This window comes from Myotis daubentonii, chromosome 1 (assembly GCF_963259705.1).
Source record: "Myotis daubentonii chromosome 1, mMyoDau2.1, whole genome shotgun sequence".
Taxonomy (NCBI): Eukaryota; Metazoa; Chordata; class Mammalia; order Chiroptera; family Vespertilionidae; genus Myotis; species Myotis daubentonii.
This window is the reverse complement of record NC_081840.1, coordinates 47,276,248-47,288,676: the sequence shown is the minus strand read 5'-3', so window position 1 is coordinate 47,288,676 and position 12,429 is coordinate 47,276,248. Positions and strand designations below refer to the sequence as shown.

General features: G+C 54.5%; 1 protein-coding gene across 4 annotated transcripts in view; it reads right to left on the bottom strand.

Moving 5' to 3' along the window:
- Window positions 1–3,240: 3,240 nt before the first annotated feature.
- CA12 (carbonic anhydrase 12) overlaps window positions 3,241–12,429 on the bottom strand; it is a 54,781-nt gene continuing 45,592 nt past the window's right edge. Inside the window, exons 9-11 of one of the 4 annotated variants that reach the window (XM_059699113.1) lie at window positions 7,007–7,039; window positions 6,068–6,155; window positions 3,241–4,951 (exon numbers count right to left, since the gene is read on the bottom strand). In XM_059699113.1, the coding sequence (XP_059555096.1) occupies window positions 4,879–4,951; window positions 6,068–6,155; window positions 7,007–7,039 (194 nt within the window). In that variant the 3' untranslated portion in view covers window positions 3,241–4,878. Of the gene's footprint in view, window positions 4,955–6,067; window positions 6,156–7,006; window positions 7,040–12,429 lie in introns of all 4 variants that reach the window. The other 3 variants (XM_059699104.1, XM_059699130.1, XM_059699121.1) reach the window with 3 other exon arrangements.

Here is a 12,429-nt window from a genome sequence, read left to right as displayed (position 1 = left end):
GTGGAAGCTGTGCAGATCCTAGCACTGCAGGAGCTGTGCGGCCTTGGCTTAGCCCAGAGCCAGAGCCCCGGGTTCGTTTCCCACCTGTAAGATAAGGGCCTTGCTCCCTCTTCCCTGGGTTGTTGGAGTGAAGGTGCATTGAAACAGTCAAAGGTATACAAGTGAGAGGCAATACTGAAGCCCTGGGTGACCTGCAGTCATAATGATATGCTGACCTGGTTGCAATAAGTTGTTATGGTGAATCATTCCATACCACAAAGCACTTGGGCCCTTCTCTCTGCCCAGTCATTCAATAATGAAAGGGCATGGTGAGGCATGGGACCCTCCTCACCTTCCCCCCCCACCCTGGGCCATGCATGCCTGCCAGGCCGTTTCCAGTGTGGACATGGATGGTGATGCCAGAACAGTGCCCACGGCACAGGTGACACCCGTTTCCCCGCAGGCAGCCCCAGAGGTCTGGTTTCCTCTCCTAAGTGGGTCTCAAGACTTCTCCCCCCACCTCGAAGGAAGAACTGGACTTGTTCTAACAGAGGCACCACTAACAATTCAAGAGGTGCTGGTCCCCTGGGGGCTGGAGTGGAGATTGCCTTGTCAGGTGCAGGAATGTCAGGACCAAGGAGATGGGGGTTGGGCAGGTTGCAGTGAGCCCTGGGTCAGGGTCCCACAGCATCAGGTCCCTGGCAATTAACCGGGCCCCCTTGTGTCCACAGCCAGAGCTTCCCCACAAGGCACTGGGACGCCCCAGGCTGGAGTCACAGCTGAGCACCTGGGCCCCAGGCCATGGCCCAGAGGCATGGCCAGGGCAGGGAGGGCTGGGGAGTGCTCCTTCCTGAGCCAGGGAAAGAGGTGGAGGGGGCCTGCAGCTGGTCTAAGGTCAGCTGGCCTGTTCGCCTTGGCCTGATTTTCCATCTGCCCTCTTTCCTTCCGCCCTTGCCCTCCGTATCTGCCTCCCTGGGTCCTCCTAGCTTCTGTCTCCCACCCCCTGTCCCTCACGCTAGTGTTTATTTTTGAGTGAAAGTCCTCCAGGTCTAACCCTCTCAAAGGAAGAGGCCAGTGTTCCACATCCGCACGGTGGCTGTGCTGCCCTGGCCTCATGGGCGGACGGAGCACTGGAGTGTGGTTAGTGAAATGAGAGAGACTCCGTTTATTTAATTTTCATAAGTTTAAGCTGATAATTCAGTTATTTGGAAAACTTCTGGGTGTGTTTGGAGCAAGTATGTGAATCTGCTTTTTCAACTGTAAATGTTATGAAGTCTAAATATAGATAAAATGTTTTCAATGAAAACGTAGCATCTGAATTGAGATGTGCTAGAAGGGTAAAATACACACCAGATTTCAGACTTGCTGTGAGAAAAAAACCCACGAATGAAATTCTTTCATATCAAAATATTGATCACATGTTGAAATTATAGTATTTTGGATCTACTGGGTTACATAAAATATAGTAAAATTAATGTCACTGGTTTCTTTTACCTTTTTTGGTGTGGCTACTAGACCTTTAAAATTTCACATCTTGCATTATATTTTATTGGAATCCTGCTGGGCTGTGTGCTTAGAATGCCCATTTAGCTGGATTTCGATGAGGAGGCAATGGCCGCACTGAAAGAGGACTGGAGTCTCCTCGGCCAGCCTGTGGCTCTTGTCACCACACGTGCCGGTCCTCACTGCGAGGGAAGGAAGAGCAGGGAGTGGGGGCGAGGGCTGTGGGGCAGGTGGGGGGTGACTTGTGTTATACCCATCTCCACCCTGGGGCGACTGAAGTGAGAACCGGGAGCTTTTCTAAATAAGTCAGGTACACAGTGATGGCCTGGCTTCTTTAGCAAACCAGAATCTGAAATCTGGACTTAGACAAAAGATGACACGGAGGGTGATAGTGTGTTTTGTAAAAAGAATCCAAAATAAGGTCACATTCAGGCAACCAAGAGAGGCTACCACCTACGAGGTATAATATCTGGTAAAGGGACAGAAGACCCGTTTCCTGTGTTCACGGCCCTTTGGTTAAGAATAGCTCCCTCTTTTCCAAGCATCTGTTTATCTCTGACTTAGTTTTCAAGGCTCTTTCTCTGATCACTCTAGACCAGTGGTTGGCAAACCGCGACTCGCGAGCCACATGCGGCTCTTTGACCCCTTGAGTGTGGCTCTTCCTAAGCCTTAGGAGTGCCCTAATTAAGATAACAATGTACCTACCTATATAGTTTAAGTTTAAAAAAGTTGGCTCTCAAAAGAAATTTCAATCGTTGTCCTGTTGATATTTGGCTCTGTTGACTAATGAGTTTGCCGACCACTGCTCTAGACTTCCCGGCTCCGGGTAAGCGGCTGGGACCCTGGGCCGCAGGCCTCCACCTGCAATAGAGGGATGGAGGACGCCAGTGTGTGCGCCTTCGGAGCCAGGTGCTGAGACCTGGAGGCGAACGGCATTGCTGTTCATTCTGATGGGTCACTTGTCACCCGACCCTGGGAACTGCCCAGTGCCTTGCTGATAGCAGTGCTTTACCCTCACCTCCAGAAACTCAGTCTCCTGTGAAAAACTTTATTTATAATTTCTCATATTTACAGTGTCTTCATTACAATCAATCTTACAATAAATACATAAGTGCTAAACAGACCTTCGTCACAGTGGCCGACGCTCCGTCCCAGGCACAGGGACAGAGGGCTCCCCAAGGAGCCAGCCAGGAGGCGCTCAGAGAGCTTAGTGAAGGGGAGAAGAATTTAAGGTCTGAACTTGAAATGCCATTAATAGTCAATGCAGCAAAATCTTAGAATGTCTATTAAGAAAACAGGTGCAGGTTTTTACTGTTTATCAGAGGATACTAAAGAAACAAAACAGAGAGACTCCTGACCCCCACTAGTGAGAGGCGACGAAGCCAGGCCTTCCCGCGTGCGCCGCTCCCCACCCCCCCCACACCCCCCGCCGCCCCAGGTTTCCCTCAGTGGCGACTGGTGTCAGTGGGTCAGTGAGAGCCTGAGGAAAGGCTTCCCAGTCCCATAAGGATTAGCAGGGAGGTCGCCTGTTGGTTCTGGGAGCCTCTGCTTGCTTCCCCGGCTTTGTTTTTTCTCAGCCGAGAGGCCCAGGAAGCCAGAGCCTGGGCTGTGTTGGGGGGAGGGGGAAAGAGAAACGCCACTGCTCTCACCACCCAGTAAATCTCTCTTCTGATGAAAGCCATTGCCAGGTACAGTGATCTCCCCGTTCTCGTACAAAATTCATCTACCGAAGGCGTAGAGAGCTTTTGGCTCTGGAGTGGCTGCTGTTGGTGTCTGATGGGCCACGTTGGGCCGAGGCCAAGAAAGCTTTGCCTCGTTCCCGTCGCTGGTCACTGGGCTGTCCCTGCTGCCACCTGACCAGCATCAGGTGCGCTGGCGGCAGCATGGGAGGCCGCCCCAGGCCCCAGCCCTGCCAGAGGCCTCGCGAGCACCCACGTCTCCCAGGCGCCGCGGGCTCATTTGTAACTCCGCCAGGCACAGGAGCCACAGGCACAGGCTGGCGTCACCAGGGAAGTCGTGAGAGCAGAGAGTGGCGAAGACCTGTGAGAGTCAGAGGGAGAGCAGGAGGGGAGGAGGACAGAAAGGGACCCGTGCTTCAGGAGGACATTCCATGCTGTCAGATGAGGCTGGGGACCAGCGGGTTCTGTGAACTGGGAGGTGCTGACCTGAGAGGCTGCGGTGGGGCCCCTCCTCGGGCCTGGGACTCCCTGGGCTCCTGGGCTCTGGCATCGGAGGGGACAGGGAAGGAGTTGTCTCCTCAGGAACTGCCTTTGGGACTTGGGGGGAAGACCATGAGGGATCTTTGGAACATTCCTTTGGTTTGGTCCCTGCATCCCATGCTGCCAGCCCAGCACAGAGAACTCCCTGCTGTCACACCTTGAAATATCTTTTAACTAAGCTGTGGCTCCATCCTGAGGGTCAGAGAAGTCGCCAAGTCCCAATCCCACGAAGGAGGCAGAAATGAAATTTAGGCCAAAGGGACAAAGCTCATCAACCACTTTGCTTCTGCCTGTTTCCTAGGTTCTCAGAGCGCACGTCCGCGCCAGGAGAGAGAAAGCAACCGCACATTTTCAGGGCTGGGCCAATTACTGATAAACGCTACGGAGCATAAACCCTCACTGCCCTGCGGGCGGGCGGGCGGGCGGGCTCGGGCTTCCCAGTCTGACCTCCTCACACTCACAGCTTCTAAGGTTCCTCAGACCGTGTCTCCCACGCTCTCTGCAGTCTAGGCAGCGTGTCTGACCCCAAGGACAGGACTGGGAAGATGCCTCTTCCATCTTTCAAAGAATATCCCCCTCCTTTTGTCTCAGGCACCTTGACCCTGTGCCTGTGCTCCACCCCCCCCCCCGCCCCCACTGCCCGGGTGGCAAGGTCAGACTAAAAGTCCTGTCACCGCAGGAGGACCAGAGGAAGACAACACCGGCTTCCCTGAGGCAAGACGTGAGTCTCCAAAGCACAGAGAAGTAGAGGGCCCACAGGCGCACACGCTGGTGTGAAATCTTGGACAAGGAGCTGACCTTCCGGGACTTTCGAAACCACACCTGAGTGAAGCCCTGGAGAAGAGGGACGTTCAGTTATCACAGCCCCACGGGCGGCGTGGGGTGTGTCCCCAGAGTCAGACCTCTTCCGGTCTCACACAGATGAAGCACACAGCTCCGAGTTCCTGCTCCTGGGCGAGCTCTCCCACCCACGATCGCCCGGGGAGAGGCCGAGCGTCAGGGTGGGGGGCACCCAGCTAGAGGCCCCCACGGGTCTGGGGTGTTTGGGGGTGAGGCGCATAGAACCTTCGGGTAGTGCAAGCGTCCAGGGAGCCGCCGTGATGAAAGCCATCCTTCACTGTTTTGCCTAAAAGCATCCAAAGCGAAGTCCTCCCTCGGCGCCTGCGGCGCCAGGACCTCAGGCGTGGGCCTCCGCCTCCTTCCTGAGGGCCGGTTTGTAAATGACGCCTTTATTGCTGCCACCCTTCTTGCTGCTGGAACGGGAAGGACACACACAGCTCATTAGTCAACGAGGGGAGAGAGGCGGAGCGCAGCCTGACTCAGCTATGAAACGAGGCAAGTTTTAGGGGCCAGATTCCTGTCTCGGGACCTTTTCTGTTGGTTTTCGGAGGGAATGGCGGCAACTAAAGCATTAACCAAAATGGGACCCGTTCATCGTCCAACTGTTCTTTTTTAACACCTGACAATACTAGGCCTGCGTGTGGGAACCAGCACTCGTTACCACCCTTGCTTCGAACCTTCGACTTCATAGCAGGGTTCCTGGCAACCTCTTTTTTCATGCCAGGAAAAATCAGTTGGGTTTTAGGGGGGAAAAAAATAAACATAACAATGAAATAGGAGCAAAGGGCACTATAGCTAAAGTGAGTGAAAAATAAAGTTTTCCTTCACTTTTCTTTTTGGATTCATAAAAGACAAATACCATATGATTTCACTTCCATGTGGAATCTAACGAACAAAATAAACAAAATAGAAACGCACTCATAGGTACAGAGAACGGACTGACAGCTGTCAGGAGGTTTAGGGGCTGGGTGAAAAAAGTGAAGGGATTAAGAAAAACAAACAAACTTGTAGACACAGACAACAGTACCAGGGGGAAGCTGGGGGGGGGGGGCGGTGGTGGTAAAAGAGGGTAAAGGGAGGATACATGGTGATGGAAGGAAACTAGACCCTGTGGGGTGAACACACAATATTCAGATGATGTATTACAGAATTGTACACTTGAAACCTATTAACCAATATAACCCCAATAAGTTCAATAAAAAATATACGTATAAGAAAAGAGGACACACCAGATGTAAAGATCTTGGAAGACAGCCTTGCTGCTTACATTTAGGCAAATGGGACCCTGCCCCCCCGCCCCACCCCACCACAAAGAGCTTTGTCCAAGGTTTTAGCCACAGCAGCAAGGCTGGCAGAACCTCCGGCACAACGACCCTTGTACGACCAGCATCTCATGCAAAGGAGGCCTGAGCCAGGGGTGTTGGTACCGGGGAGGGGCTCTTCACTGTGCAGGCTGCCTTCCAGACAGAGTCATCCTCAGGGACACATACGCCACCCACTCCTACTTCAAAGCAAAACCAGCTCACCTCTTCTTCCTTCTGAAAAGCCAGATGAATACTGCCAGGACGATGCAGAAGCCAAGAGTGCAAGCCAGGACCACCGAAAGGATGATTCCTGGGGAAGAGGCAGCAAACACACGTTACATTCCTCCCTTCCCCTTCCTCTCTCCCCACAGCACACGGTGTGACATCAAATGACAGGTACATAATCATCCACTGGAAGGTGCAATTTCCCCATCTCTGTTCCCAGGTTCTGGCCTTAGCAGGACTGGCTGGAGTACTTAGAGGGGGCCATGTGCAAACTGTGGTCCTTCTCCAGCAGGGGTTCTCAAATTTGCACCAGGATCGTTTGAAGAGCTTGTTTAAAATGTAGACTTTTTTGAGTCCAGCCCTCAGAGACTCTGATTCCATCTGGGGTGGAGCCCAGGAATCTGCATTTGTATTAAAGCTCCTCAGCTGATGCTGGTGTACGTGGTCCATGTACCACCCTTTGAGAAACCCTGGGCTACAGAATAAGAACTTGCTCCACCTTTGCTTGTTGGGTATAAGGCCCACTGGGATGCCTCTGTATCAGGGTTGCCTTCCCCGCCCCAAGTTCCATTGCACAGTCCTAAACCAGGGGCCCATCCCCAAGGTCACCTCGCCAGTCCCCCGACCTCCACAGTGGGCCCAGGCATGTTTTCAGGCAATGGCTTTCCACCATGGCCAACAAAGATCGGAGACAGGCTCTTTGGATGCACACATGCTGTACAGAGTGATTAGGTCTTTCATTAGGGGAGCATTTGATTGGCGGATCATCTTTGAATCAGAGAGAGACTTGAGGGTCAGACCCACAGTGTGAAGGGCCGGAGCCAGAGCAGCAGCACAGAGAAGCACAGAGGAGGGGCAGGAAGTGCCGCAGGCCCAGATCACACTGAGAGTCACAGCGATCACCCGCGGCAGCATGCATGGCCGGCAGCCACATACCCAGGCTCAGTCCTGTGTAGGTGAGGTCTCGCTCTTTGAAAGGGAAGGAAAAGATGGGAAGTTAACCGAGTCAAGCCATGGCAGGCATGACCAGTGTTTCGAAGCTCTACCTTTCGTTGGGTTGGAGGTATTAGGCAGACGGGGTGGAGGGAATTGCCCACCGAGGGGATTCACACAGTGGCCCCTCATTCTGATGGTCTTTGATCACAGCAGTTTCTCTGCTTGGGCCAGACTTCAGCTTTTCATACAAAATGGCCCAGGTGGCAGGTGAGGAAGGCTAAGCGTCAGCGTCTACTTGGCAGGCTGTCACCTGCCTCTCTGTCACCTGGCCACTCTTCCTCAGCAAGGAGCCAGCCATGTCAGGCTGGCGGGGCTGGCAGAGCGTAGCTGGAACCTGTCCCCACACTTCTGCTCCGTCCCCAGCCAGTCTCGTTGTCCTGGTCTGGTTCTATTATTACTCTGGCCCCACTGGATAAACGAGAAACTCCTCCATACCAGCCTCCCTTCTGTGCCAGGTGGGACCAGGGGAGTGTGGCTTCTCTCAGCAGTTATTGTTGCAGATAAATGGGGCAAGTTGGGCGTCCTCAGTGGGGCTGAAACAGTGCCCAGTGTCTAAGGTGAAATTCCGTAGTCAGCCTATGGGGGACCTCCCCGGAGGAGGGGCACGGTGACTCCATCTGCTTCCGTAGGACAGGGAGCCCAGTCCTGAAGCCTCGGGGTGCCCCAGCCTGCTCCGTCCAGTTCTTAGAGCCACTCATCCTCCTCCCAGCAGGGCCTCCATCTAAACCCAGCCTCTGCTTACACACCCCTCTGGTCTGGTGGCTTCTCTGATTCAGGAGGAACTTGTGGCCTGTGTGTGTGGATGTGTGTTCCAGTTCACAGTGGAGGTAGGAGTTGTGCAGGAGGTGGCTACCCAGCCTGACACTAAGGCACTGAGACCCTGGGCGAGCCCTAGCCAGGTGTGAAGGGCCAGCAGAGGGCCAGGCCCTTACCTTGGGGTCACTTGACACCCTAGGGAACCAGACCTGAGACAGCCGGCGAGGTTCTGCTCACGCCTCTGCCATGTGACCAGCGCCGGGCTGATTCCCTCGGGGCCGCCGGCCAGTGTCCTTTCCTGCTATTCTGCAATCTCATAGTGAGTCTGCAGCCTCCTGGGCCAAGGCCGGCCCTGGAGTCTCTGGTCTGACTTCCCAGGTGGTCCCGGGAGTTGTAAGGATGAATGGCCGGTGTGGCGAGGAGCTGTCCTCAAGCACAGGGGTACCTGCTCTCTGGGCTCTTATCAGCCACCACCGGTAGCCCATGGCCCCCCAAGTGGCTCCCCGGCCTGAACACAGGGCCCGTGTGTGGCCTGGGAGGCACTCACACACGGCTTTCCCCTGGGAGCGTGTTGTGTTTGTGCAACTCATGCTTGTTCCCGCTCGGCTGCGGCCTCTGCTCTCGGGAATTTGGTATTGGGTGTGTTTTTCCTTTTAAGGTACCTGGAGGCGACCAAGGCCTCTAGGATCTTAAAAACAGCCACCACCCAGAAAACCCCCAACTAGTCATGGTTGTCTTTCTAGGCCTTCCAATGAAATACACCTTTGTTCTTTGTTCCTAAAACTCCAGATGCCTGTGGTACCAAACTAGTTCTCACCACATGAGACTATAACCAGGAAGCCCGACCACTTGGCTAAGCCGTCCAAACCGGACAGTTTCTACCGTCGTCACCTTCACAGTCACCTCACACGTCCTGGGAGCCACCGGCCCCGACAGCCAGCAGGGCTCGGGGCTGGGGGAGCTGCCCCGCCGTGGCCTTGGGGAGCGGGGCAGCCTGTGGAGGCCGGGCCTCCGGGAACGGGCTCCTCTCAAGAGCCCCGCTGGGTGGCTTGTCTGGAGGGAGAGTCCGCTTTCCCGGCTCCCTGAGCGGTGCCTGTGCTGCACTAGGCGCTGTGTACAACGGCCCGATTTTCTCCGGGGCTTGGCCGGGCTCCTTGCTCCAGGGCAACTACTTGTCAGGGCCCAGGTTGCGCCTCCGTGGAAACAGCGAGAGGAGAGCCAGCACCACGACGAGGGGCGCCCCAAGACCAGGACAGAGCTTTCAGCCGCGACTCGATGCAGCTTCAACAACGCAGCTTGACTGAGCAAGCAAAGAGCGCCAGCCACTACGCAAGGGGGATGGGGGCGAGGCGCCACCTCCTCAGACTTGTGCCCTGCAGAAGCCCAGGGCAGGAAGGTGTTGGGATGCTATGCCTGCCTCCTGCCCCACCCACCATCACAGAAGCAGGGCTTCTCTGCAGAGCAGGGTGAAGCCACGGGGCCGGGGTCCCATGGGAGGCAGACACCAAAGCATCTACGAACTAAAGGGAGAGGGGAAGCCAGGGAGACTCTGAGGTGCAGGGAGAGCTGTTGGGGCGACCGGAGAACCAGGCCCAGAGAGAGAAACCAACGCCTGCATCACAGCAGCCTCTGGGATGCTGCAGAGAACAGGCGTCAAAGATGATGCCGGAGAGAAATTCAGCTGCAGATGGAACACAGACGTGGTTTGTTTCTGACGGTGAACAAGACAAGCAGTTCCCACTGTAGACCGGTGGGCAGACAGGAGAGATGGAGGCGGGCTGGCGGACAGAGACGGACACGAGAGCCCCTGGATGAGAACCCAGAGGAGTTCCTGGGCTGCGTGACGGGGGGCACGCCGGGCAGACGTGGGGGAGCCGTCCGCGCTCCATCAAGTGCTCCGGCGCACGTCAGGGCGAGCAGAGACAGGGCCATGCGACACTCAGAAGGAAACCACACAGACACAGAACGGACTGTCACATGCCTCGCCCAGGAAGGTACAGCTTAGAGAGATGGGCAGGCTGCCTGCCACGGGGGCACTGCTACCTGGTCTGGCTGGCTCAGGAGCTGCGTCTTCCACTGGCATCTCGCTGGACCGAGGGATGCGGCTTAACTGCTTTTGAGGTCTTCTGAGGCCTCAAGTGCAAACAGAAAAGTCCAGCCGAGGAACAAGCGCCTCACTGACACAGCTCGCGGGTCCTGGAACAAGCCCAGCCTTTCCCAGGCTATTTGCAATTCTGTTCACTCAAATGGAATTTTGAGTAAAAAGGGATACAGTCCCTTTTCAAAGTGTTACTTTAAAGTATGGACGGTTTGGGTAGGGGCCATGTTACCTAGTGAAAATGGAAAGAGGCAGGGAGAGTGGGGGTAATCCCAGTCCGAATGGCAAAACTCTGACTGTCCTAGACTCAGGTCAGCGACATGCTAGCCCTCATCTGGATGATGCTTTGGTAAGAAGAGCAAGAAAGAAGCCCTCAGTCATCGCAGAACACCACCGTCTTTGGAGGACCTAACTGGGGACTTTTCCTTATTAACACTACAAAGAAATGATCCAGTAAAGAAGCAATTTCTACAAATAAACCGGCCAAGAAGATACTACGGGATTACCTGAGAGAACTGGTTTTCTAAGACCATGATAGGGACTAAGGGCCCTACCCTTCCAGGTTGCAGGAATGCATGCCCAGGAGAGGGAGCCGCCCCGCTCTAGGGCCTAGGCGCGGGCCAGTAGGCGCGGGTTACAGTGCCAGCCCGGGGTGCTTGGTAACCTCCCTGCTGAAGGAATGATGGGTGGTGAGACTGGGGCCTGTATCCTCATCAGGCCAGGGAACGGGAAGCCTGGTAGCATCTCTAGGCAACTCCCTCCCAGGCCTTCGAAGCCTGGCAGCTAAGTGCCCATCTCTAGTTTTTCTTAAACAAATGAATTGATTTTAATGCTGTTGGCAAATTGGTAACAAAGCAAAATAAAGATAAAACTAAAATGTAACAGTCCGCCAGGCTTATGTTCAAATCATTCTGCAGAGAAGACACTGGCAAGGGGAGGGGAAGGGAGACGGATTGGTTACATTCTTTCAAACTCATCCTGAGCACCAGGCACAGTGCCAGGCACAAAAAGCGAGAAAGACACCAATGGTCCCTGTCCGTACGGCGCCTGAAGTGTGCGGACAAGTTAGACACTTTTCTGTTTCCGTGTGGTAACAGATCGCCCTGCGGCGCACTCAGAGTCAGAGACGGCGCGTGACCCCAGCTTCTCCGAGGGAGACTATGAGTCGCCGTCCACGGGATCGGGGGGACTTCTGGGAGGATATGATTGGAATTGGGCTTTGAAAGAATTTTCCAGGTGGAAGAGGCGAAGGGCCTCCCAAAGGAATCGTGTGGGTGACGTAAATGGGGTGCTCACTCGGAGACAGCTGCCATTTTAGAAGGGGGCTGGCATCGTGTGGATGGGTGCTGGGGAGACGGTGCTGGACAGGTCAGCCGGGCCACCTCGCCAAGGCAGCGCCAGCTCCCGGCCTGACCCCTTTGCCCACATCGTTTCTGGGCACGGTCTGCTCCAGGCCAGGGGCTTGTTGTTAGGGGCAAGGTGACGCCCACGGCGGGCTTTCCCAGGAAAGTTGCTCCCTGGGCGTTCCCCTCAGAGCCGGGCCTGGGCTGTGCGCAGAAAGCACGCAGTGTGTCACCCTAACCGGTTTGGCTCACTGGATAGAGCATCGGCCTGGGGACTAAAGGGTCCCAGGTTTGATTCCAGTCAAGGGCATGTACCTTGGTTGCAGGCACATCCCCAGTAGGGGGGGTGCAGGAGGCAGCTGATCGATGCTTCTCTCTCATCGATGTTTCTAACTCTCTATCCCTCTCCCTTCCTCTCTGTAAAAAAATCAATAAAATATATTTTAGAAAGAAAGAAAGAAAGAAAGAAAGAAAGAAAGAAAGAAAGAAAGAAAGAAAGAAAGAAAGAAAGAAAGCGGTGTGGCGACTGCCTTAGATGAAGGGACTGGGACTCACTGCTCAGCACATTGATGATTTTGCTCCTGACCCGTCAGCCCCCCGTCTCCAGGGGCAGCTGGAAGGCAGGAGCCCCTCTGGCCTCTCATTGGGATACTTTGGAAGAACGGATCCTTTCCCATCTCATAGAGTTTATTTATAAATAGGAACTTGGAGAAACACAAGGTCAAGAACCACACAGCATACATTCTGGTCTCAAAAAATTAGATAATTAGCCATCTTAGCTTGGCAAGCTTTTGTTCTACCTCTTTTTTAAAGGTTTTCTAAAACTACCCGGTTTCCTTAGGGTCAAGCGGAATCTGATCGTGCTACTCCACAGAGTTGCTGTGGGTGAGCCCCCCACCCCACCCCACCACCACTGTGCAGCGCTCTTGTCTACCTGCACCTCGGCCGGCTCCGGTCCCACTGAGCGCATGCAGTTGCTCAGTGCAGGCCCACTAAAGACAGGATTATAGAAACTTTTTGGCTTCCTCTTGTCCCTCAGTGTTGAAAACAGGGCTAGACAACATGAGTACTCAGGTTGGATGGGCTCTAGCTTTGTCGCCCATCACCATCTGGACTCAGCGTCGGTGTCTGAGGTCAGGAAGAGTCAATTTGCAGAAACCAAGAAC